At 48.4% G+C, this 23,399-nt stretch overlaps 8 protein-coding genes across 8 annotated transcripts; 3 read left to right on the forward strand and 5 right to left on the reverse strand.

The window, feature by feature from the left end:
* The first annotated feature begins 832 nt into the window (after positions 1–832).
* On the forward strand, positions 833–3,292 carry LOC121589955 (twinfilin). The gene is made up of 4 exons (XM_041909251.1): positions 833–1,063; positions 1,220–1,297; positions 1,389–1,500; positions 1,566–3,292. Exons 1-4 carry the CDS (start codon positions 1,039–1,041, stop codon positions 2,380–2,382), a joined length of 1,032 nt encoding a protein of 343 aa, XP_041765185.1. The 5' UTR covers positions 833–1,038; the 3' UTR covers positions 2,383–3,292.
* Positions 3,293–4,372: 1,080 nt separating this feature from the next.
* On the forward strand, positions 4,373–5,775 carry LOC121590884 (DNA repair protein XRCC3-like). Its single transcript, XM_041911018.1, has 3 exons — positions 4,373–4,477; positions 4,536–4,876; positions 4,957–5,775. Exons 1-3 carry the CDS (start codon positions 4,447–4,449, stop codon positions 5,383–5,385), a joined length of 801 nt encoding a protein of 266 aa, XP_041766952.1. The 5' UTR covers positions 4,373–4,446; the 3' UTR covers positions 5,386–5,775.
* A 112-nt stretch (positions 5,776–5,887) lies between these two features.
* On the reverse strand, positions 5,888–11,547 carry LOC121590878 (regulator of G-protein signaling 7-like). The gene is made up of 6 exons (XM_041911012.1): positions 10,442–11,547; positions 9,159–10,279; positions 8,983–9,096; positions 8,763–8,888; positions 8,403–8,694; positions 5,888–7,088 (listed from the first exon to the last, which is right to left on the reverse strand). Exons 2-6 carry the CDS (start codon positions 10,139–10,141, stop codon positions 7,029–7,031), a joined length of 1,575 nt encoding a protein of 524 aa, XP_041766946.1. The 5' UTR covers positions 10,142–10,279; positions 10,442–11,547; the 3' UTR covers positions 5,888–7,028.
* Positions 11,548–11,620: 73 nt separating this feature from the next.
* On the reverse strand, positions 11,621–13,164 carry LOC121590879 (ferrochelatase, mitochondrial-like). Its single transcript, XM_041911013.1, has 3 exons — positions 13,015–13,164; positions 12,773–12,920; positions 11,621–12,660 (listed from the first exon to the last, which is right to left on the reverse strand). Exons 1-3 carry the CDS (start codon positions 13,058–13,060, stop codon positions 11,697–11,699), a joined length of 1,158 nt encoding a protein of 385 aa, XP_041766947.1. The 5' UTR covers positions 13,061–13,164; the 3' UTR covers positions 11,621–11,696.
* Positions 13,165–13,966: 802 nt separating this feature from the next.
* LOC121590881 (annexin B10-like) lies at positions 13,967–16,369 on the reverse strand. Its single transcript, XM_041911015.1, has 3 exons — positions 16,066–16,369; positions 14,833–15,726; positions 13,967–14,757 (listed from the first exon to the last, which is right to left on the reverse strand). Exons 1-3 carry the CDS (start codon positions 16,081–16,083, stop codon positions 14,701–14,703), a joined length of 969 nt encoding a protein of 322 aa, XP_041766949.1. The 5' UTR covers positions 16,084–16,369; the 3' UTR covers positions 13,967–14,700.
* Positions 16,370–17,256: 887 nt separating this feature from the next.
* Positions 17,257–19,111, reverse strand: LOC121590882 (annexin B10-like). The gene is made up of 4 exons (XM_041911016.1): positions 18,706–19,111; positions 18,387–18,563; positions 17,611–18,324; positions 17,257–17,517 (listed from the first exon to the last, which is right to left on the reverse strand). Exons 1-4 carry the CDS (start codon positions 18,721–18,723, stop codon positions 17,461–17,463), a joined length of 966 nt encoding a protein of 321 aa, XP_041766950.1. The 5' UTR covers positions 18,724–19,111; the 3' UTR covers positions 17,257–17,460.
* Positions 19,112–19,228: 117 nt separating this feature from the next.
* LOC121590883 (annexin B10-like) lies at positions 19,229–21,890 on the forward strand. Its single transcript, XM_041911017.1, has 4 exons — positions 19,229–19,886; positions 20,052–20,228; positions 20,335–21,048; positions 21,491–21,890. Exons 1-4 carry the CDS (start codon positions 19,869–19,871, stop codon positions 21,545–21,547), a joined length of 966 nt encoding a protein of 321 aa, XP_041766951.1. The 5' UTR covers positions 19,229–19,868; the 3' UTR covers positions 21,548–21,890.
* Positions 21,579–23,266, reverse strand: LOC121590880 (WD repeat-containing protein 91). The gene is made up of 3 exons (XM_041911014.1): positions 22,928–23,266; positions 22,698–22,838; positions 21,579–22,630 (listed from the first exon to the last, which is right to left on the reverse strand). Exons 1-3 carry the CDS (start codon positions 23,169–23,171, stop codon positions 22,020–22,022), a joined length of 996 nt encoding a protein of 331 aa, XP_041766948.1. The 5' UTR covers positions 23,172–23,266; the 3' UTR covers positions 21,579–22,019.
* Between the last annotated feature and the right edge of the window lie 133 nt (positions 23,267–23,399).

The following is a 23,399-nucleotide window of genomic DNA, read 5'->3' on the forward strand; positions in this document are numbered from 1 at the left end:
GATACACGGTATTTTGAGGCCGTTTTCGGTCCCCATTAACCGTGTATCTCGGGGACCGCCTGTACCTCCTTTACGCGATTCGCTCAACGTCAAGATCACCCGCAAATGAAGACTGTACAGTCTGTTCCCGAGTTACACGGTTCTCAGCTTACGCGGATTTGGAGATACGCGGTTTTCTAAATTTGACAGATTAAATGTCAAATCAGTACAATTTGCTTCAAGTTCGGTATAAATTTCATTTTTGCAAAAAAAAAATTGAAACCGCGTAAAAGCCAGAAATATTAGAATTTTCTGCAAGAATCATATGAAATAAATGATAAAGATAATAAAAGTACTAAATTAAATCAAAAACTGCGAGTAATAAATAGTGTTTTAGTCAAAAAACGTGAAATTCGGCTTGCGCGGATATTCGAGTAACGCAAATTCGTCGGGAACGCAGAAACCGTGTAACTCGGGAACAGACTGTACATAAAAATCCCTCAGCGGATCAGCTGATGCGATAGCGGAACATGTATGAGCAAGTGAGACGGCGGAATGCAGATGGTAATATGGCACAGACAGGAAATGTAGGAACCCGGGGGGCCAATGAGGGAGAGAGAGGTGGTGGAGTGTATTTTGTTTGGCCTTTTAATTTTGCCCCCCAACACTATCGCACACCAGCGCGAACTTTTTGGCAGCCATCTTGAACCCTCAAAAACCCTTACAACGACTTACAAAAACAATCGCCAGCGAGGGAAAATCACCCCGATTTCGAGCGTTGGTGAGCTCACGAAAACCGGCCTGCGGGCGACACAATTTCGTACGATCACTTTGACAACTGTCGGAAAGGCGAAGGGGGGACGGACTTTGACAGCTGATTTTGATGTAATCGTCACAAGTGAAATTCATTGCACGGGCAAAAAAGAAAATTGTGATCTCTCGCCAGACAAACTTGCCCACTTTCTGTTTGTGTTTTGTTCCTAGCCCTAGCCCTAGCCCAGACTGCTTCATTGTTAAAAGTGCTTCTATCCCTCGAACTCAGTGCATCCGAATTGTACTATGTCGCACCAAACTGGCATTAAGGGTAGGTGTTCCCCCTTTGGACGGAAAATGAATCAATCATCGTCGCCGCCCCAAACCGGGGGATGCATCATCTCCCCTTTGTACCCCCGACAACACCAAGACCTCACCAGCCAGGACAATGGCTAATCACTTTTTTTCTCTTTACATGCCCCCACAGCAAACGCCGAGCTTCTGAAGTTCTTTGGCAAATGCAAAGATGGAAAGACCCGGGTTCTGAAAGTTTCTATTGAAAATGGTAAGAATGCGACCGACTTTTGCGCTTTTTCTGATGACCAAAATGTATTCTATGATATATATTTGTTTGTTTATGTTTCCCCCTTCTCCAGAGGAACTCCGCCTGGTAAGCCACAGTGATGTGAAGCGAGACTGGGAGAAAGACTACGATACGTTGGTGAGACCGCTGATCGAGGAGAGTACGCCGTGCTACATTCTTTACAGGTAAAGCACTGGTGGCCATCAAAGCAAGCAAACATTTCCCAAATCCTTGTTCGTTAAACCCGTAGATTGGACTACAAAATCCCCACCGGGTACGCATGGCTGCTGATGAGCTGGGTGCCAGAATCGGCCACCGTGCGACAGAAAATGCTGTACGCTTCGACGAAGGCGACACTCAAGCTGGAGTTCGGCTCGGGGCACATCAAGGAGGAGCTGAACGCGACGTCCAAGGAGGAGACGACGCTGCAGGGCTACCAGAAGCACAAGGTGGACTTTAACACGCCCGCTCCCCTGACCAGCCGGGAGGAGGAGCTGGCCGAGCTGCGCAAAACCGAGGTGAAGACAGATTTCGGCATCGACACCAAGCAGCAGACGCTCGGCGGCATCAACTGTCCGATCGCGGACGCGGTCGCCCAAGCGCTGCACGATATGCGCCGCGGCGGCTACAACTATCTGCAGTTTCGCATCGATCTCGAGGAGGAAAAGATACACCTGGTGAAGGCGGACAACATCGAGCTGACCGGGCTGCCGGCCCAAATACCGACCGACCATGCCCGCTACCATCTGTACATCTTCAAGCACCACCACGAGGGCAACTATCTCGAGAGCGTGGTGTTCGTGTACTCGATGCCCGGGTACAGCTGTTCGATCCGCGAGCGCATGATGTACTCTAGCTGCAAGGGCCCGTTTTCGGCGACGATCGAAAAGCACGGCATACAGGTGGCGAAAAAGCTCGAGATCGATAATGGTGCCGAGCTGACCGAGGAGTTCCTGCACGAGGAGCTGCATCCGCGCAAGCTGAACCTTCGGCCACAGTTCTCCAAACCGAAGGGACCGCCTAGCCGCGGTGCTAAAAGACTGACCAAACCACAGGCTGTTGAGTAAGGCGGAGGTAGCGGAGGATGCGTGGAAGTGGAATATGACAGGGCCGTGACCACACACTTTGTGAGCGCAAACTTCCACGCTTCCACCCCATACCATTGCGCAGGTGCTAGTAGCTAGGATCATCCGACCTGCCGACGCGCCCCCACCTTTTCATCGCATTTCGCATCGCATTGTGGCAATACACTATTATGTGTGTTTTTGTTTTTTTTTTTTGTGTTGTCTGTGTAGAAAATAACTTATTGAACCCCATTTTACGTAGTTCAAAAATGTGCAAAAATAACAACGAACCAAGAGTACCGATCGCGACACCCCCTACAAAAAGGAGACGAACGCAATGAACCCGAAACCGAACCGATTTTCCGACGGGGCGTCCGTTACACTACAACCGTTGTACAGTATCAAAAGTATTATAAAGTTCAGGCGCAAGAGGCAAGCAAATGTTTGGGAATGAAATTGAACAAAGCAAGCGAAAATTACGAAATTGTCTCTCTCGAATTTCTCGTTACAAAACAAATACCAAATGAACGGCGTCTATCGACTGCTGGGTGTGGTAGCGTCCAAGAAACAAACCGCCAAGCCGCGACAAGTATACGGGCATACCGTCGTTAAACGTGCCGCCATCGCTTACAGAGAAGGCATCATCATACTCATCGTGGGTTAAAATTGTACGATTATAGGTTCGATAGCTCCCTAGCGAGCGCTTTGACGGTTTGAATGTCCGCGTTAGTATTTTGGAAAAAAACTGTATCGTATCGTATCGTAGAATGGCTATAAATTATGAGTTGTAAGGCGTGCTTTTCCACAAACAACTACTTATTCTGCCGTTTGCAAATGCCAGCTCAAAACTATCCAATCAAAACCCTTCATTAACAATCGAACTGAATAAAATATTATATTTTTCAAGAAACGATGGTATTTTTGCTTTTGATTTTTATCGTAAAGAATCAACTTTGTAATAATTAAATTTGTCCCGTGAATTTTCTAATGTTTGTACGGAAATTAAGCCAAGAAAAGGTTCTGGTAGATCATCCTACGAACAACCCCGCGAACGATCGTTACCATGGCAATGTAAAAATTTTATGTTTTGCTTTTTAAGAAACGTTGACCTTGAACCAGTCTAGAAGAACGCAAACAAACAAACTGTTGATCTCTGGAGTAGTGATGTGCTCTTTGGAGCGCACCCACGACTCCGATCCGACTCCGGCTTATGTTAGTCCGATTACGACTCCGCCAAAATGGGAACTGCTAGTTCTACGCGGAATCGCAGTTGTCCGGAGTCGTCCAGAGTCACCCGGAATCGTCCGGAGTCCACACGAATAGGAGGTGGTCGGAGTCAACAGGAGCCGTCCGGTGCAATGTGCTTGTGATAAGAAATTTCATTTCGTTGTGTTTTTTGTCTCTCACTTTGCATGTTCGCTTCATATACAAGTCTTTGTTTCGAAGGCCGGATCCGGACCACTCCGGAAGACTTCGGACGACTCCGGATGACTCCGGACGACTCCGAACGACTCCCTACGACTCCGAACGACTCCCTACGACTCCGGACGACTCCAGACGACTCCGAACGACTCCGAACGACTCCGGACGACTCCAGACGACTTCAGACGACTCCTGATGACTCCGAACGACTCTGGACGACTTCGAATGAATCCGAACGACTCCGAACGACTCCGAACGACTCCGGACGACTCCAGACGACTCCAGACGACTCCCGATGACTCCGAACGACTCGGGATGCATTCGATACCCAACGACTCCAAACAACTCTGGTCTGCTCCGAACGACTCCGAACGACTCGGGATGCATTCGATACCCAACGACTCCAAACAACTCTGGACTACTCCGGACGACTCCGGATAATGCTTGATGCACCTACCTTCCGGAGCCGGTACCGAAATTATCGGAGTCGGATCAGAAACGACTCCGGATTTTTACCAACTTTACCCATCACTACTCTGAAGAATCTAGGTGTCAAAGGAAATGCCAGCAGACGAGTTGCCAGAAACGAAAATGGCGCGCAAAGTGTAGAACGTGTTTACGTTGCGTTGCTCGTCCCGCAAAACGATGGAATCGGAATTTGAAGGCTTTTCCAGTGGTAAGGCAGCACCGTTTTATCACGAAAACAACTGATTGAAACCATACCGTACTTACAGGCAGTGAAATATTGACCAAACATGCCGATCGGTGGCGTAAGGTGAGCTTCGGTGTACCGGTTTTCGATCGGCTTACGGGTGGCGGTATCGGTGCCCGGGGAATCTTCGAGCTGGCAGGTGATCCGGGATCGGGCAAAACACAGATCGCACTAAAGCTAGCACTGACGGCCCAGCGCACCGTGCCGAACTCCAGCGTGGTGTACATCTGCACCGAGCATATGTTTCCTTCGCGCAGGCTGGTACAGATGGAGGCAGAATACAAACGTCAGCAGAGTGCGGATAATGCCGTACGGGAACATAACTTTGCAGACCACATACTGGTGGAGCACGTATGGTGTGTGGTATGTTCGGCAACCCATATCTTCGTTGTGCGTTGTGTGTTCGACCGTTTTCTATTCATCTCGCCTTCTGCCTTTTCTAGCCTACCTTGATCGCCTGTTTGTTCGATCGACTGCCCAAGCTGCTGGAAGGCACAAAAATCAGTGTGCTTATCATCGATTCCATCGCGAGCCCATTCGTGGAGGAAAGGGACTACATTTCGCGGGCGGAAACCTTCCGCTCAATAGTGCACCGGCTGCACCAACTGCAGGAGCGCCACAACTTTGCCATCTTCGTAACGAACCAGGTCCGTTCGGTGATCGACTCTTCCACGCTGGACGACCAGCGGAACGTTCCGGCGCTGGGGCTCGCCTGGAGTACGCTGGTGCACACGCGCTTGCAGCTTTCCCGCACCACGCTAAGCTCGAACGATCGACGCTGCACGGTTGTGTTTGGACCATTGGCCCCGAAGCATGGCTTCTATCAGATCGACGAGTCGGGACCGGTGGATACGAAGCCTTTCGCGTATTAATGAGTTGAGTAAGAAATAACACCCACACATGTTTTCCAGCTTTTCTATTACACACCTCTCACTAGTGGTGTTCCAGCTTTATTATTGTTCATAGGAGATAGATGTCGTAATCGGGCCCATCCGTGCCGAATATACCTAATATCAGTAGAGCATGAGCGATCGCGCGATTTCGCCTCTTTTTGTGGGAACGGTGAGATCTTTTCTGCCATACACACACATACACCAATTACAATCAATTTTCTTCGACCAAATACGATAAAAAGTAGAGAGTATATAGGTTTGATTGTTAACAGTACAGTACATAAACAGTGTTCGTTTAGTAAATGCGCCTAAACCAGTTTCCTCCTAAACAGATTCCTAAATAGCAATAACATTCACCTTTGGCAAATATGTTTAGAGAGTTTTACAATCCGTGTAAGCATCAGAGCACAATGGACAACTGTGTGTGTGTGTGTGTGTGTTTTGTGTTGCGGTTGGTTTTGCTAACGTTTGTTTTTTTTTCTCTTAATAATTTAAACATTTTTTCCCTAAACTAAGCACATGTTTCTACCGATGGTTGAGTCTTTTTTTTAATCTTGATCTTCCGCTTAAAATGCTGCTCCCATGCGCGCTAATCATAAATCAACTAGTCTCTAGTCTCTGTAATCGTATGTTTTAAAACATTTCTCACTAGTTTTTGTTTGTCTTTCTTGTTTACGAACCGGTGGTGGGTAATGTCGTTTTTAAAACGTTGATATTTCATTTCTTCAACAACACGTTAGAGTAATAGTAGTGGTAATTTAGTAGATAGCAGTTTAGTAGTTAGTGGTTAGCGTTAGTAATTGGGCGTAACTATAGCAATAGTGTTGTTTTTACTTTTTCGTAAAAAGGTAACTCAATTACCAATCATGCACAGGGGGCGCGTGGCAGAAGGCTTCCGCTTCCGCTGCTAGTGAAATTAGATTGTCTTAGTAGTACCATTACACAGCAGGATAGACGACACACGGGTTGTTTACTGTGGAAACATTTTAGTAGTTTTTTTCTTCTTCTTGTCTGTTTCGCTACTATTACGACTAACGCTATTTACACATCACATTATGTAGAATACCCGATAGACATTTTTTTCCTTTTTTTTTATTGTGCGTCTACTGTTCCGTGAGCAGATGCGTAACAATCCGCAGCAGAAACACAACAGGCTGACGACTACTGCTATTTTGCTTTTCTCCTGTGCTTGCTAACACTTGCGCAAGCAAATTATTCTATTGGAAAGCAATTATTTTGTTTAATGCTTCGCTACTATTTCAACTGCCACGATAAACCCAATTCGTGGAGTAATGTTTTTTTTTTCCTAAAAAGCACTGACATGATGGTTTGCAGAAACCCCCAAAATCATAATTTATTAAATTTGCCACTATAGTGGATATATTTATGCGTAGCGGGCTCCTGGGCGAACGCCGGGGCTGGTTTGCTGTGGGAGGAAAATGGTCTGGTTTTATCGTCAAACTATCATGCTACACAGAAACACGGCACGTATGCCGCCGGAAAAGTATGCTTCTTCTCGGTCGATGTGTGAACCGTGAATATTTTGTGTTTATCTCATAAAAGCGTTTTAGAAACGCGCAATACAAAAAAACAAAATCGGAACGGTTAAAAGCAGGCAAAAGTTAATTTATCACAGGCGTATCTTTTCGTCCGGAAAATATTCGAAGTCCCTTGACGGATGTCTGAAAAATGACGGGACATTTGTTAGAAGGAGCAACATCGGTGGTGTGGTGTGTGCGGTGGCAGTAGTGAGCAGTTAGAAGAAGAGAAATGCGTAATTAAAATGGGGATAACATTTTTTTATATGAAATGTACAATGCAATGCTATTGGCTCGTCGAGCGCATGCTTTCTTTTCTTTGCTCAACGTGTTCCTTATTGTTGATGCAGCACAATGTAGCACAATTTGCATTCCATACTATTGATGAGATTTGCGCGTACTAGAATACACACTACAGTGAACTAGCGATTGAATAATGACAGAAACAATATACACATGACTTGCTACTGATCAGCAGCTTCGCCCTGCTACGGAACATACAATAAAGAACAAAACGGAACGATGCAATTTATGTCTGACATGATTAACTACACGATCTACTACCATGTTCTACTATTGGGAGCTTTTCTTCAATTTCGAACCGTGATGATGCTCGTCTGGAAAAAGAGGATCTTCAAACCGATTGTTGTTGTTACCGTTAGCCAATGAGGGTTTAAATTTGCGTCTTCATTTTACTAACCAACCCCACACGTAGCTTGTTAGAAATGTAGAAAAGCTCTATAAGAGTACGACAATATAAATCCAATACAGAGCGCAAACGGGCGCTGCTGCCCCCATTTTGTATATATATTTTTTTTTTAATTTTCACACTATTTTACACCCAAAACACAGAAACATTTGGTTTTAACAAACTTTTGTACACTTCACTGCTGTGACTCCAACCGCAGCTGATAAGCTCTCGGAGTGAACATGATTTTGCGATGAATGTGAATATGTGATGCTGAAATTCAAAACTGCTATTCTATTTCAAATCTAGAAGCAACGAAAGTATCTCTTCAAACGATAGCGCAAAACGAACGAAGGCGTTTTAATGTTACGATTAAACGGCGAATGTCAACTGTTCAACTGTTCATATCAACAATTATAGAAAAAAACGGGCAAGCACAGCATCTATTCTATCTAGAAAAGCAGCATTACAAAAATCAGTATGAACTACAAATCGGGCGCACAGTGTTCCCATTGTTTTTTTTTTTTTTTTTTTTTTTTTGTTAGATAACGAGAACAGCACAAGTAAAACCATACGACACGAGGCGGCACTTGCGGAACATGGCGCCAACGATGATACGGATGATGTAGTGTTGCCAAACTAGACTACATCATCCTTGCTCCCGCTGACGCCGCCGCCGCCGCCGCCGCCACCCGTCAGCTAATGCTAGTTGTATCTAAGCTAGACTAGTAATTCAACTTTACGCCAAAGAGGTTAGGAATTGACTTTACCTTCTTCTTTGAGCCGTTCAGACACTCTTTGTACATATCGGAACGCAGGAAGCGCGAGTAGGAGTCACTCTTCATCAGATAAAACACGTGGTCGGCCGCTACATCGAAGCACCAGCGGCTCGGCTGGGCCGCCCCCTCCTTCACGACGTCGCGGGCCAGCTCGAGCGATTTCGAGTCGATGTTGACAGGGCAGGCAGCGTCCGGTGCAAGGTACTCGTTCCAGATTGCCTGGGCGGCCTCCTTGATCTGGGACTGGGGCAGCGCCTTCATGTCCTGTATCGCTTCCCAGAATCTACAAAAAAAGCCCGAAAAATCCATGTGAGCTCTAGTACTAGAATGGCTTAGTAGTTTGACTATTACTTCAAATTTTCACCACTAAATTCTTTGTCCAAAAACTTGGTAAACTGCTCGCGTCCGATCGGATCGTTCAATAGTTCCCGCAAGCTAAAGCCCCACCGTTTGACGCGCTTCATTGGAATGTCCTTGCTGAAAGTACACGGACAGCGTGGTGGCGGTGGTTGTGGTTACTTGACCTCTCCATATATCTCCAGTTCCAGTAAGCAGGCCCTGGAATACGTACCCCAATTTCTCCGCGTCCCAAAATTCGGTATTATCCGTCTGCCATGGATTGGGATGGTCGGGAGCGGATAGAAAGTAGTCAAACTCGCTATACTGCTCATAGTACGAGATGTACCTGTGGAAGGGGAAAAGAAATGTATCCGTCTGCCCACCTCAAAGACCACGGCATTTACGTACGATTCGGCCACCTTGGAGACTTTGATTGTGCGACGGTCGAGCTTCTGCTTGAGCAGTGCGATCGTTTTGGCCATCGTTTCCGCCGGATTGCTGTGGGCGGCGGTACCGGCCGACCCAGACCCGAGCGACGAGGCGCCTTTCCGGTACGCCTTCTTAATGTCCATCTCGGTCGTGTTGACGCAGCCGGGCATCGGCCGGTGCACGTCCCAGAACGCGCGCTCCTGCGAGTCCAGCACCTTGCGCTCGAGCTTGTCGCGCTTCTTGTCCACCTTGCTCTGCGCCTCGGCCTGCATGAAGATGAACTCCCACTTGCGGGAGAACATCTTCTGCAGCTTGGCCAGATTTTCTGCCTCGTAGTCGGCGAGCTCGAGCCGCGTCTTGTTCTGCATCGTGCGCTTGCAGAGATAGATGGCGTAGTCGGTGTTTTCCGGCTCCCAGAAGTTGGACGGCCAGAAGTAGGGCGTCTGGAAGCGGTAGAACGTGCCATCGTTGCGCACCGTCAGCTGATGGTCGTCGATCGGGAAGAGATAGCCGTGGGACGCGAGCAGGTGCGCCAGGTGCAGCGCCTCGCTAATGTCGTCCACCGTCAGGTTCGCCATGATCCACTGGATCAGATCGGCCCCGGTAAACACGGACGGCACCTTGCTCATGAACGCCTTGACCGTGCGCACCGACACACCGCTGCCCTCGGTTTGCATCCGCTCCACGATGGCTTCCATCTTTTTGTACACGAGTATGTTGGGCGCATCCTGGCCGGGGGGAAGGATCTGCTGCACCATATGGCTGCTGCTGTTGGCCATCGTGCCCGGGCTGAAGCTTACTACCGTGTTGCACGGGCCGGCCGTGGTGCTCCCTGCCGCACTGGACGATTTGGCCGCTGGAAGATGGCCGGAGGTCGTGCTGCCACTGCCACCGGAGCAGCCGGAGTACATGTTTTTCGCAAGTTTTTCCTTCTCTATGTCGACGCTTTTCTTCGTGACCATCCTTCGGCTACCTGGGCGCAACCTGGGCTGAGTGACTGTAGACAGCTATTCTAGTGTTGTGGTGCGGGAGAGGTGTGCTCGTAGAGGATGGCCTGTGCGCTGCTTCCCTACGTTGCTCGTTCGATAATTGCGTGTAGCCTAAGTTGATGGAGTAGAACAACCCAACAACAACAACAAAAAAGCAAATTACAGTTCCGTCTTACACGTTTGTACAGTAGAACAGTTCACACAACACGAAACCATTACTCCACACCCAAAATTTTCGCCCAAACAACCTTGATGCGCATCAATCCTACGAACCTGGTACACCACACCACCACTATCACCTTTGCGTTGTTGCTGCGTAATGCTCCCTTTGGCAGACAGGAACGAACCGATTCCCTCGCGCGCGCGTTTGTGTTTATGTGGGGTGCCTTTTTGCCCCGTTTTAGCAGTACAACCGGGAATCGTGCGGGTCAGTTCCGCGTAAACGATGGCCAGCCGAACAGTACACCAGCATGGCTGCAACCCATTTTAATCGACGCCAGTTCGTGCGTATCACCACGCAATCCGCCAGCAAGGACCAAGCCCTCCACACCTACCCTAGGACGACAACGGGTGAACTGTGGCCCGTGGTTGGAGTGCAAAAATGAAAATGGCAATTTTTGTACGGCTTGCTCTCTCCGTAGCCTGCTCTCTTCTTCCTCTCTTTCTGCTCTTTGTGAGCAAGGACATGGTCGTCCAAGCAACATCGTTCGGTACGGGGATTTGAGATTTCGTCCTTTTTTGAGTGGAATTTTCCACCAAAACTGTGAGCGAGAGTACATTTTCCGCGAGATTTCGAAAGCAATGAGAGAAAGAGCGTTAAAGAAATGAACAGGATACTACCGAATGTCATGGCATACTTTCCTCGGGCGAATGCAGCGTGTGCGCTCATTTGCTGATAGCAACACGTTTCGCATGTTTTCTCTTTCTATCTCCCTCTCTCAACGAGGCTAATGAAATGAAATCTAATAAGTATTATTAATGTGCTAAAATTGGATGGAACAAATTGGAAGGAATCTCCAGCAGCCATAACATTAGGCCTTCCTGTCTCTTCTCGAGGAACAGCCACATCCGTGTATGTGTTTTGTGCGAAAGAAAAAAAAATTAAACAACTCATTTGTGCTGCCATTAATATTGAAGGGTTTTGGATTAAACCACTTTGGGATCGTTCAAACCGCTCGATGCACTTCATCTCAGCATTCCCCCAGAACAAGCTGGCGTAGCGATAGTTGAAATGAATCATTAATCTGGTGTTGCAATAGCCACTTTATCGGCCCCGTTCGCAACCGACAATTGACGGATCTTCAATCCATGCTGCTTTACGTGATATGATACAGGTCTTCTTTCAAAATAGCCTTTACAGCATGAGATAAGACGCACACACAGACACACAAACAACAGCGTGTTTCGTTCGGCAGTGTGAGAAGAGATTTCTTCCGTTTTTTTTTGTAAACCTTTGCATGCTATAATTGCAGACCTTAATGCACCCATTATCAGTAACCAAAAAAAAGAAAAACAAATGCTTGCTAAATTAATTGCACAACTGGTTGAACCACTGCTTGCTCACGGAGCACTTCTGATTAACGCAGGCCGGACAGCGGAGCAGGAACTTGGGCCCGACGGTCGAACCGTTGGCGAGATGGTGCCGCACCACATCCGTCAGCGCCTCGATGAACAGCGGGTGGTCGTTCGGAGCCGCCGCCCGGCCAATCTTCTCCGCGCCGACCTCGTGCGCCAGCTCCTCGCAGTACTCGATGTCCAGCTCGTGCAGCGTTTCGATGTGCTCGTTCACGAACGCGATCGGCACGAGGATGAAATTTTTCTTGCCCTGCTTCACGTACCCCTTGATCGCGTCGTCGGTGAACGGTTCCAGCCAGGGCAGGGGGCCCACTTTCGACTGCCACACCAGACAGTACGGCTGCGACCAGCCGAGCTCCTGCATGACGTTCTGCACGGTAGCGCCGACCTCGGACGGGTAGGCATCGCCCCGGCTGACCGCCCGCAGCGGCAGCGAGTGGGCCGAGAACAGCAGCACCACGTCCTTGCGCTTCTCGGCGGGGAACTTGTCCAGCTCCTTGCGTATGTTGTCGGCGAACGTTTTCGCCAGCAGCGGGTGCGTACCCCACCGGTCGATCACGCTCCAGCGGGCCTGCGCCAGCCCGTTCAGCGGGTTCTCCTTGAAGTGGGTGTAGATGGCATTGAAGCTCGAGCCGGACGTGGCACAGCTGTACTGCGGGTACTGGGAAAACAGGACCACCCGCTCGGGCTGGTCACGCTCCACCTCGCGGAAGGTGTCCTCCGTTAGCGGGTTCACGTACCGGAACGCAACGTAGTGTTTGTGCGGTGCCGTCTCGGGCGAAAGCTTGTCCAGCTGTTTGCACATCAGCTCGCCCTGCACGTTCGTCCACTTTAGAATCGGCGAACCGCCCCCGATTTCGCTGTACTTTTTCTGCACCTCCGGCGTGCGGCGTTTCGCTATCCAGGGACCGAGTTTGCTGGAAGTGAAACAACAATCGCGATCGAATGGGGATAAGCATCGAGAACGTTCCGTTTTGCTTTTCGTTCGTGCTCCGTTTTGAGAAGGCTGGCACGTGCGCTATTCGTTACCTTTGCACCGGCAGCTGAATCATATCGCGATCGGTCATGATGCGGTGCAGGTAGTCGTGTACCTGGTCCGTGTTTTGGGGCCCTCCCATGTTGAGCATAACCACGGCCGTGCGTGGTTTGGTGGCGACGGTGCGGAATTGCTGCAAGCCTATGCCGCGGGGAAGAAAGCAAAACAAACACAAATGTGGAAATGTTCTCTTTTTTTTTAAACGATGACAAAACAATTCTACACCAACTCTTACCATAGTTGGCTGTGCCGGAGGAAAACAGCTTCAGCAGCGAATGCATATTGGTGTTAGGGAATTAGATACTTTCACTTAACAAATTACAGCTCTCCGGGAGCGACGTAACTTGCCCGTTTCGTTTCGTCTTGTAGAGAAAAAAAGACAACACACGCACGATATCGCATTCACCAACCAGCCGGTTGCACAGCGGGCTAGCTCTGCCGTCATGCGTAATGACAGATTGCACAACAATTTAAATTCGCTGTGTTTTGATGCGTGTTTGTTTGCAGGGTTGCTTACCTTATTTCAATACCATTGCACCGTTTCTCAACCAATTATGATATCTTGTCGTGTTTGATGCTTTGATTTTAATATTGTTCTGTCTCAAGGGTTCGAAAATGGATGCCAGTTTTTTCGATAGCTGTGCATAGCTCAGTGCTTACAATAGTGAAAGCTTGAGGATTTACAATATTTATTCAATAGATATGTACACAGGTGCTAAGCAAATATACGGTCGCCAGCGAGCCGCCGATGTCGCACTACGCGCAAGTCATGTTCCAACGGGAACTACACTGGAAGCTAGTTTCCACGACAACCGGCGCAGATCGCGAACGGAACCTCCACATTCGGTGTGGTATTTATCAGATAGTCCGTCCGGCATGCAGCCGACACCATACTGACGAGACAAACATGATCATGTCAGGTGGTTGGCAATATGACCAGCAGGCAGAGAACAGCACCAAACATCAATTCCAGCAATTTAGTCTAAGTTTCGCTGCTGCATAATAAATATCCCTTTTTTCCAAACTCATGCGGGAGCTTCGTAAACGTAATTCAATGTAAAGAAAACAGTGAGACGCATGCTATGGAAATGTTTTTATCTCACTATTGGTCCATGTGGCTAAGAAATGCTCTTGAGATGTTACAAAAACAAGAATTCAACTACTGATACCGTTTTCACAGCACATAATACCGTGGTCAAAATATGTTTTTATTAAAAAATACCAAATACTGTCGGAACTCAGTAATTGAACGCTTTTTAGTTGGCTGACAGTACAACCGCCGACGAAGATCAAGTGCAAAGTACGCGATTTTAAATAAAACCCATTTTTGAAAAAAATCAAAAAATTATTCTCAACTTCTGACAATAAAATCAGGAATTTATAGTAAAGAAACAAGCCAACTAAAAAGCTTAAATTAAACACAGTCAGAATTGTATAGTTGAACGCTTTTCAGTTGAAATGCGTTTGAGGTAATTTTTCGTATGGAAAAACGTGCCAACAAAAAGCAAATTTTATTTAATAGTTGGCATATCATCCTCCACCAGTGAGGTCAGACTGTATTTGTCAGACAATTGCAGTTCAATTAGTGAGTTCAGGGTTTACAATACCTACACATTATAATAAGCTTTTCATTGTCATGTAAGAAAGAATGTATGTGAGTGTATGTATTATTGTAAAAAATACATTGGCACTTAAGTGTTCATATTCCATGATCATCTGTATGGTGATCGTTCTTCGCTCTGTTATGTTTCTGGTTTTGCAAAGCATTGTAAAAGTAGTCAAAATAGATTGGATGTGCTTCGTAAAGTCACTAATGAGGATTTTGGTGTAATCTTACGCTAACATTAAAATGGCTCAACATGAAACATTAAAATAGAGATAACGATTATGATTATGCGTTGTTGTTCCGTTCGAGCTTTGATTATGCACCTCCAATCAGCGCACACAGCACACGCTTGTAGTCGCCGGATGTTTCGCTCTGTGGGAAATACAAAAAGGAAAATCTCCATTTATTGATTTTGCTTTCTACCATTAGGTCAACTTTAACCATTACCTTAACCGCACTGAGCAGCGTCTTGTTGTACATTTGCTCGAACTCGTCCTTAATGTTCTGCAGATCGATCTCCGCCCGGGTGACGATGATGCGGATCAGCGTTTTGTCGTCCGTGCCGAGACCGTCCATTGCTTTGAACAGCTTCTTGGCAAAGAAGTGGGGCGCCATCTGGACACACTCAACGATCGCGCTGAGGGCGTCGTAGAAATCGCCGCTGATCTCCGCCTTCAGTGCCTGCTCGATCGTACGCCCGGTAAGCTTCTTGTACTCCTCGAACACCAGCTCCAGCTGGGAGAAGGATGCGTGGGCCAGAATCTTATAAAACACCGACTCATCCGTGCCCAGCTTGGCCTCGCCCGCATCGTACAGCTGCTTCGCCTGCTCGACGGCCAGATCGGGATCGGCCGGCTCCGACGGGTCCTGGCGCGTGCCGGTAATAATCAGGGTAAGCAGCCGGCGGAAGCTGCCGGACGTTTCCGTGCACACGTGCTCGGCCAGCGGTCGATCGTACATCGTCTCGTACGTGCGGGCAATCTCGTGCATCTGATCGTTGTCCTGCGAGCACAGTATCTCGATCAGCGCCTTCTCGTCCGTCCCGATGCCGTCCATCGCTTTGTACAGCTGCTTGCACAGGTAGTTGACCGGCGGTGTCATCAGGCCTACGATGACGTCCTCGAACTTGCCGCTCAGCTCGGATTTCAGGTCCTTCACGAGGTCCCGGCCCAGCTCGTTCTTGAAGGCGGCCTCTATCTGCTGCCGCTGATAGTTGCTCCGGGCGCACAGTATGTCGATGATGGCCTGCTCGTCCGTACCGAAGCCCTTCATCGCTTTGCGAAGGGCGGCAGCATCCTCCGATGGGTTGAAGTTTTCCGCCGGAACTACGGTGGGCTTGGGCTGTAATTAGGTTGACATCGTAATTTGCGTTAGAAACGTTCAACAGCGCATCGTGATACACATCGGTAGCCATAGCAAGCTGTGTCAAGGTTGTGTGAGGTATGTCATATGATCTCTGATCGACACACCATCATGGCTTCAATTTTTTGTACTCCAATAGATGCACAAGCGTTCGATCGAGCACGTTCCACAGCATTACACCGGCAAACACCACACACACACACATACATCATTACATTTTATGCCTCAACAAATGCATTAACAACACTTTTGTTAGCATCTGCTTTGAGGGTTTTTTTTTGTATTCCACAATGTGCTAAAAATAGATATCACACTCACCACATAATACCACGACATTGCTGATAGGAGAGAAAACTTTACTGTCGATAGGAAAGCAGCAGCACAGGGAACGCCCCAAAACCTCACTACAGGCGGATGTGAATCACTTAAATGCCCCACACGCGATCGGTTTTACTAGATCGTGCGGAAAAACAAGACACGTCACAAGATCACAGCCACTTATTTATGCGAACCACGAACCTACTAAAGGGAGTTGAGGCGACCCTGAGAACGACGACACGCGCGGTTCCGTTGCGTATGGAAGAGTGTACGATTATCCGCGCTCGAGAGGGTTTACAGTTCAATTTATGCTTTGATGTCATTTGAGCCTTCGCTCACAAATCGGTTAGCATCTCGTCTCGTCGGGGTTTGAGAGAACGCGAGCGCGGTTTTACGATCACAATCAGTTAGAGAGAGCGAGAGAGAGAGAGAGACCATGGAGAGCGACGCCGTATGGCCGATGGCATAGTGCCAATATTAATATCTGATGGTTCTTATTGCGAATAACAAGATGAGTCATGTGAAACTGAACAGTAACGTTCTAATACATTTCTAATATTAATCAATGTTACACAATGATTACTTAAATTACAATGAAATATATTTAAACGATCATTACATTATTTAAAACTTTTGTATTCAGAATGTTCAAAACTGTAAAACTTGTATCATTCCTTGCGACTCAATTTGTTTTGGCGCCTTTCTAATGGTTGTACTTAGGCTAAAGAAATTGTCATTAAAATTCCATTTCCCAACAACATCCCCCTTTCACCCTCCGGAACCACATTAGGCGCCCCAATTAATGTATTGAACGGTTCGTAGTTTCCGTTTCGCGTTAATAGGTGCTAGTGGGATTTGTTTTGATGGTGGAACAGCGTGATGTCTTACTAACATGACGACACACTATTGATTTTGTTCATCACTTCTTCGCTTTCTCCCTCACACTCTTTCTCTTCATCAAAAACATGTAAAGGAAAACATTACTAGTATACGTCTGGTTACAACACGAAACATGCGACCAGGCGGCGCCCATGTCGTCTGTTAACGGAAAACGAGACGAAAATGTTGGACCGTGCAGTAGTTGCTATCGGACCACGCCCAAACATAATTTATCGTGGACTAATCTGTGTGGGTTGTGTTGTGTTTAATTATCGTCACAGTTTACCAAAAAAAGTAAATAATGCCACAGTAATTAGAAATGGTTTTATTTGCGATAGAGTGTGATTAAAATGTTTATTGATAAACAAGAAATTTGACACACATTCTCCCAAAACCCGGGTGAGGGGGTGGTATTATAATAAAAAGGCATGCTTTCGTGTACGCGCTGTTCAGAATACTTGATTAGAAACAACTCATCATGGAGAAGATGCTCGGCCTGTGCTCGGCGGCTCGTGCTTAAGCATTTCCGATCAGAGCACAGAGCGCCCGTTTGTAGTCGCCGGATGTTTCGCTCTGTTTGGAAAGGAGAGAGTGAGATGATTGACACCATTTGAGATGAGGGACGGGAATAGGTTGACCCGCAGGAGGTCGCACAACACAACTTACCCGCACGGCACTGACTAGCGTCTTGTTGTACATCTGCTCGAACTCATCCTTAATGTTCTGCAAATCGATCTCCGACCGCGACACAATGATCCGGATCAGCGTTGCGTCGTCCGTACCCACGCCATCCATCGCTTTGTGCAGCCGCTTGGCAAAGAAGTGCGGTGCCATCTGGACGCACTCTACGATCGCGCTGAGCGCATCATAAAGCTCACCGCTCAGTTCCGCCTTCAGTGCCTGCTCGATCGTACGGCCGGACAAACTTTTGTACTCCTCGAACACAATCTCGAGCTGGTCGAAGGAGGCGTGCGCCAGTATCTTGTAGAACACTTCCTCGTCCGTGCCGAGCTTGCCCTCGCCCGCATCGTACAGCTGCTTGGCCTGCTCGACGGCCAGCTCCGGATCGACCGTGCCCTGCGGATCGCGCGATCCAACGATGATCATGGTCAGCAGCCGGCGGAAGCTGCCGGACGTTTCGCTGCACAGATGCTCGGCCAGGGGCCGGCTGTACATCTCCTCGTAGCAGTCGACGATCGCCCGTATCTGATCGTTCGTCTGCGGGCAGATGATTTCGATCAGCGACTTTTCGTCGGTCCCGATACCGTCCATCGCTTTGTGCAGCTGCTTGCACAGGTACGCTTCCGGGCGCAGCATCAGCCCCAGGATGACGTCCTCAAACTTGCCGCCCAGCTCCGACTTCAGATCGTCGATCAAATCCTAACAAATGGAGGGGATTTATAACTAGATTTTAGTTGTTGTTACCGATCACCAACACTTACCCTGCCCAATTCACGCTTGAACGCTTCCGCTATCTCCTGCCGCTGACCGTTCGAACGGGCACAGAGAATGTCGATGATGGCCTGCTCGTCCGTGCCGAAACCTTTCATCGCCTTCCGGAGTGCATTGGCGTCGGCCGATGCATCGAAGTCTTCCGCCGGCACAACGGTCGGGTGGGGCTGTGGAGGAGCATTGTGGGTCAAGCAGACACAACACATTGTTTTTAGTGGAGCACATTTGACTGAATGAATTGGGAGGTGGAATGCACGAAAAGACATGTTTTTTTTTTGCTCTCGCAGCTTCTTCACACCTGCTACTCACCGTATAGTACCACGACATGTTGGTTTAAGACTAACAGACAATTTAACACAATTAGCTCGCCGACAGCTGCAACGGAACTGGATGCGGCAAAGCCACTAGGCAACACAGCAACACCGAAAGTAGAAGTCGAATCGAAATCACACCCCACAAGCGGCCGGTCCGTTTAGCGTCAATGGGCACGGTCCAAAACGGCGACGCGTGCGAAAAGATGAAAACAGTTAGCAAGAATAAATAAACGCGTACGCAGAAATCGTAGCGACGCAATACACAGCAATGCTGGAGAATCTAAACCGCAAGAACCTGTTCGTGTCGAGCGTAGCAGCGTCTTCGCTGTATTCGCGGTACGATGGTATGCGTATTCTGACAAGCGCGGTAAACACGCGCCGTACACATGTTGACTTGGATGAACCCCGTGAGTTTGTGGGTTTTTTTCATTCTTTATTGACCTAATTTTGCATAGAGGTGTTAAAAAAGTGTTAGCGAGCATTGCAAATATATTATTTGAGGAATAGAAAACAAAACAGTGAAATGTATACCGACATTAGAAACGAGCATAACAACATGTTTACATCCTGTGCTGTGTGCAAACTACGCTTATGCAGTGAACGATCAGGTTTACCCGAAACTGCGTATGATTTGTTTCCAAGAAAACAATGCAAAAACTGTCGTTCACGTTTGTGCTTTCACTGTCTGTGAACAATTTAAGTCACTTTCCTTCGCGTTGCTCCGCCTTCCCGCAATTATGCTCCGATATGTGGCGTGTGCACGAATCAATGCACCCATCGTTATCAGGTGGAACACGATATACGGTCAAAATGCTGCCAATCATCAAACAACTTCTCTCCGATAATGCATTGACCAGTTGACGGCGTCGGCTACGTGGAAACCTACCTTCAGCCGATGAACTTCAACCACGGCAAAAGAAGAGGAAGAAAACGCATTGCGTTGGAGGTGGTAGAAGGCCCGGCCAACTACGACGATCCGCGGTCCGTTACGATGTTTCCCATTCATTCCGCTTCATTCGTACGGTGGTGCTGACAAGGTGTTGGCTGCGTGTAGCTATTTTTTGCGCCCAAATTCCCCTCTCAACTTTATCACAGCAATCTCGAACGTATTTTGTGTCTTTTGCTGTTGTTTGGGCGAGAATCAACTGCATCGACAAAATGTCCTGGTATTATACGGTAAGTGGAAAAAATCCGCGTTTTCCCTCCCAAAACTGTTTGGGCACATGCCAGTATCGATCGATTTTCCCGTTGCTTGGCTGACGTGTTCGTGTGTGTGGCTTTGTGTGTGACACTGTATGTAATTGTAATTCCCTTTTTTACAACTCCCAAACACCCCTCCAGCCTGTTCCGACGGTCGTTCCGGCGGAGGATTTTGACGCTTCCGCGGACGCGAATGCGCTGCGGGGCGCGATGAAGGGCTTCGGGACGGACGAGCAGGCCATCATCGACATTCTTTGCGCTCGCAGCAACGCCCAGCGCCAGCAAATCATGGAGCAGTACAGCAGCGAGCTGGGACGGGTAAGCAAGTGGCGTTGATGACTCATCCGACTAGAATGAGAGGGAGAGAGAGAGATAGAGTGATTAAATGATTGCGCGTGGAATGTTGTTGTTGTTGTTGTTGTAGGATTTAATTGACGATTTGAAGTCAGAGCTCGGCGGCAAGTTCGAGGACGTCATCGTTGGGCTGATGATGCCACCGGAGAAGTATCTGTGCAAGCAGCTGAACAAAGCGATGAAGGGCATGGGCACGGACGAGGACACGCTGATCGAGGTGCTGGCCCCGCAGACGAACGAGGAGGTGAAGAAGATCGTCGACTGCTACGAGGAGATGTACGGCCGGCCGCTGGCCGAGCATCTGTGCAGTGAGACGGACGGTAGCTTCCGCCGGCTTCTGACCATGATCATTGTCGGTGCCCGTGACGCACAGGGTACGGTCGATGCGGATCTGGCCGTCGAGCAGGCGAAGCAGCTGTACGATGCGGGCGAGGGCAAGCTCGGCACGGACGAGGAAGTGTTCTACAAGATACTGGCGCACGCCTCCTTCGACCAGCTCGAGATTGTGTTCGAGGAGTACAAGAAGCTTTCCGGCCAAACGATCGAGCAAGCGATGAAGAGCGAGCTGAGCGGTGAACTGTACGAGGCGCTTAGTGCGATCGTCGAGTGCGTCCAGATGGCACCGCACTTCTTTGCCAAGCGGCTGCACAAAGCGATGGATGGGGCGGGCACGGATGATGAGAAGCTGATCCGGATCATTGTGTCGCGGTCGGAGATCGATCTGCAGAACGTGAAGGATGAGTTCGAGCAGATGTACAACAAGACGCTGCTGAGCGCCGTGCGGGTAAGTGAGCAAAATTTTGCGCCTTGAATTCATTCCCGTAGTTTGTAAAGCTCGTGTGGAACGATGTTAGCCTCATAGCTTGATTGTAACGATCATTGACACTGCGTGTATGTATGTTTTTCGTTCTTTCCCTGTATGTTTACCTCCGGCAACGGTGTCGTCCGGCTCTGTTGGATACGGGTAACACCGAAATGAATGCATCCAATCAGGAGGTAATCATAGATATGCTAGTCCTTGCTTTGTACTAAACAGAAACGTTTCACCATCGATGCAAAGAAATGTCGATGCTGGCCCGTTTGATAAGCTATCTAAAACCTTTTCATCATCTAACATTGCTCTATCCTCTGGTTTCCATGCACAATTTTCTGGCACAAAATGATCTCCCCCGTTGCGTCGATCGTACACAACATAAACTAAGCGAACTTCTCTTCCATCATTTCAGAACGAATGTTCCGGCGACTACAAGCGTGCTCTCTGCGCACTAATTGGCGGTGCCTAAAAACCAGTAACACAAAAGGCAAATGTTTTTGAATCTCATATATACATCACAAAACATAATTTTGAAACGAGCCAACGATATTTATGTACCGCACTACTACGCGTACGTTCGCGAGCAAAACGGAAAGCTGGGAACGGCTTTTGCTATTTACTATGGTAGAAGTTCCAGGAACTTCCAGAGCATGGTGGCCTTTTGCGTGAGCGATTAGCCTGACGCATTCTTTAATGTTGCAGCCTTACTACGTTCGGTTTGCCTTACGCTAATTCAGTATGCTAAATAACAGACAGTATTTTAATGCACGAACACGATTGGGAAATAAAGCATTTAATGTGACTACTGTGAACCGTGCCCGGAGGGGGTGTGTGTGTGTGTGTGTGTGTGTAAAGCTTATTACGGGTACATGAGAAAATGGTGGTTGAAGGTGATACAGCCGCACGGAATGTTTGCTTGGAAACGCTGCCCCGCCGCTCGCTTAGCTGTGGATCCAATTTCCCCGGCTGCCGACACTCCCGGAGCGCTTTTTGTTGCGCTCCAGGGCTGCTTCCCGCCGCCCGAGCACCGGGCTGCCGCCGGACCCGATGTTCCGGATCAACGACTTCAAGCCACGGGCCTGACTTTCAGCCGCACTGCCGAGGCTGTTCGATTCCTGCGCGATGATGTAGAAATCGTCCACGATGTGGGTCGGCGGTGGAATGCCAAACGGTTGCAGATCGTTCAGCGAAAGCATGCTGGAGGAGGGTCGCGTCGAGTAGCGGATTCGGCCGTCAGCCGTAACCCTCTGGTCGGCACCGGCGGACCCACCGCTCAGCCGCGAATGGTGCCCGGAACCAGGGCCAGCAGACTGCAGCTGGTACTGCTGCTGCTGGATGGTGGCCAGCTTGCTGCGCAACAGACTATTCTCTTCCTGTAGCTTTTTTATGAGACATCCCTCGGATTCGGCCTTCGCTATAATCGGTTGCGGCATGCACTGGTAGATGGTGGACAGGAAGTTGTGCAGCGAGATGAGCAACGTGTCCTGCCACTGTTTCGTGAAGCAAACGGCGAACGCTGCATGCTCCTCGGGGTTTTTACAAAACGGGAAAACTGAAAATAAAGCACGACAAATTGAGCGGGCACAAGCTGAGGGAACTCTTTTTCACCTGCCACTTACAAAACCACTCCTTCCATTCGCTCTGACTGACGAGCTCGGGTGAAAGTTTCGTGAAAAATTCCGTAATTTTGTCCGTTTTGTTCGAGGTGTACGCCACGATGAGGTAGAACTTTAGCACAGACTGTTCTAGCTTATTTACCGCTGAAAAAAAGCAACATAATTATCATCACACAGTTACGCCACAACGCCACGAACGGGTACACTAACGGTACATTACCGTTTTCACTTACCGGTGGCGAAATGGTGCTCCAAATTACGAAACAAATGATTATTTAAATGGGCCCACAGTTCACGCAATCCGCCCAAATCGTGATTGTGTATCAGCAGCTGTATCTGTTCGATCACTTTGTCCACGCGAAAGCTTTTGTCCTTGTCGCTTTTCAGCTCATTGTCGAACGCTTTCAGCGTGCTGGAAAACCCCCGGAACAGAATATATTCTCGTATCAGCCCGTCGACGTACTGGATGTGGGCCATTGTTGCGTTTTCGGGTGGACGAAGGCAAATATCGTGAGGAAAGCAGAGTTCGATGATTGTTGTGTTGTTATTGCTGATTATGCGCAAGGTGTATAGATGCACCCTGCGAGAAAGATGTGCCTTTGACAGCGAAGATGTTGGGCCACCATCCCAAGCAGCAAAATTCTTTTATAATGATGATGATCATGGTGATGGTTCATGATTCTCGATAGTTATCGCATGCAGATA

This window comes from Anopheles merus, chromosome 2R (genome assembly GCF_017562075.2).
Source record: "Anopheles merus strain MAF chromosome 2R, AmerM5.1, whole genome shotgun sequence".
In the NCBI taxonomy this organism is placed as follows: Eukaryota; Metazoa; Arthropoda; class Insecta; order Diptera; family Culicidae; genus Anopheles; species Anopheles merus.

What these genes read in the sequence shown, in the direction of transcription:
- LOC121590879 (XM_041911013.1), bottom strand. Translation starts at nt 13,060, where the DNA reads ATGCATTCGCTGCTGAAGCTGTTTTCCTCCGGCACAGCCAACTATG. An exon ending in CTCCGGCACAGCCAACTATG is followed by an intron (nt 12,921 to 13,014) that starts GTAAGAGTTGGT and finishes CCCGCGGCATAG; the next exon opens with GCTTGCAGCAATTCCGCACC. An exon ending in ATTCAGCTGCCGGTGCAAAG is followed by an intron (nt 12,661 to 12,772) that starts GTAACGAATAGC and finishes TTTCACTTCCAG; the next exon opens with CAAACTCGGTCCCTGGATAG.
- LOC121590881 (XM_041911015.1), bottom strand. An exon ending in CGCTGCTCAGTGCGGTTAAG is followed by an intron (nt 14,758 to 14,832) that starts GTAATGGTTAAA and finishes TATTTCCCACAG; the next exon opens with AGCGAAACATCCGGCGACTA.
- LOC121590883 (XM_041911017.1), top strand. An exon ending in ACAGCAGCGAGCTGGGACGG is followed by an intron (nt 20,229 to 20,334) that starts GTAAGCAAGTGG and finishes TTGTTGTTGTAG; the next exon opens with GATTTAATTGACGATTTGAA. An exon ending in CGCTGCTGAGCGCCGTGCGG is followed by an intron (nt 21,049 to 21,490) that starts GTAAGTGAGCAA and finishes CCATCATTTCAG; the next exon opens with AACGAATGTTCCGGCGACTA.
- LOC121589955 (XM_041909251.1), top strand. Translation starts at nt 1,039, where the DNA reads ATGTCGCACCAAACTGGCATTAAGG. An exon ending in GAAAGTTTCTATTGAAAATG is followed by an intron (nt 1,298 to 1,388) that starts GTAAGAATGCGA and finishes CCCCTTCTCCAG; the next exon opens with AGGAACTCCGCCTGGTAAGC. An exon ending in CCGTGCTACATTCTTTACAG is followed by an intron (nt 1,501 to 1,565) that starts GTAAAGCACTGG and finishes TTAAACCCGTAG; the next exon opens with ATTGGACTACAAAATCCCCA.
- LOC121590884 (XM_041911018.1), top strand. Translation starts at nt 4,447, where the DNA reads ATGGAATCGGAATTTGAAGGCTTTTCCAGTG. An exon ending in ATTTGAAGGCTTTTCCAGTG is followed by an intron (nt 4,478 to 4,535) that starts GTAAGGCAGCAC and finishes CCGTACTTACAG; the next exon opens with GCAGTGAAATATTGACCAAA. An exon ending in TGGAGCACGTATGGTGTGTG is followed by an intron (nt 4,877 to 4,956) that starts GTATGTTCGGCA and finishes TGCCTTTTCTAG; the next exon opens with CCTACCTTGATCGCCTGTTT.
- LOC121590882 (XM_041911016.1), bottom strand. An exon ending in TCAAGCGTGAATTGGGCAGG is followed by an intron (nt 18,325 to 18,386) that starts GTAAGTGTTGGT and finishes TCCATTTGTTAG; the next exon opens with GATTTGATCGACGATCTGAA. An exon ending in CGCTAGTCAGTGCCGTGCGG is followed by an intron (nt 17,518 to 17,610) that starts GTAAGTTGTGTT and finishes CTTTCCAAACAG; the next exon opens with AGCGAAACATCCGGCGACTA.
- LOC121590878 (XM_041911012.1), bottom strand. Translation starts at nt 10,141, where the DNA reads ATGGTCACGAAGAAAAGCGTCGACATAGAGAAGGAAAAACTTGCGAAA. An exon ending in TTTAGTGGTGAAAATTTGAA is followed by an intron (nt 8,695 to 8,762) that starts GTAATAGTCAAA and finishes CTTTTTTTGTAG; the next exon opens with ATTCTGGGAAGCGATACAGG. An exon ending in TGAACGGCTCAAAGAAGAAG is followed by an intron (nt 7,089 to 8,402) that starts GTAAAGTCAATT and finishes GTCATTTTTCAG; the next exon opens with ACATCCGTCAAGGGACTTCG.
- LOC121590880 (XM_041911014.1), bottom strand. Translation starts at nt 23,171, where the DNA reads ATGGCCCACATCCAGTACGTCGACGGGCTGATACGAGAATATATTCTG. An exon ending in GGAGCACCATTTCGCCACCG is followed by an intron (nt 22,839 to 22,927) that starts GTAAGTGAAAAC and finishes GCTTTTTTTCAG; the next exon opens with CGGTAAATAAGCTAGAACAG. An exon ending in CGAATGGAAGGAGTGGTTTT is followed by an intron (nt 22,631 to 22,697) that starts GTAAGTGGCAGG and finishes CTTTATTTTCAG; the next exon opens with TTTTCCCGTTTTGTAAAAAC.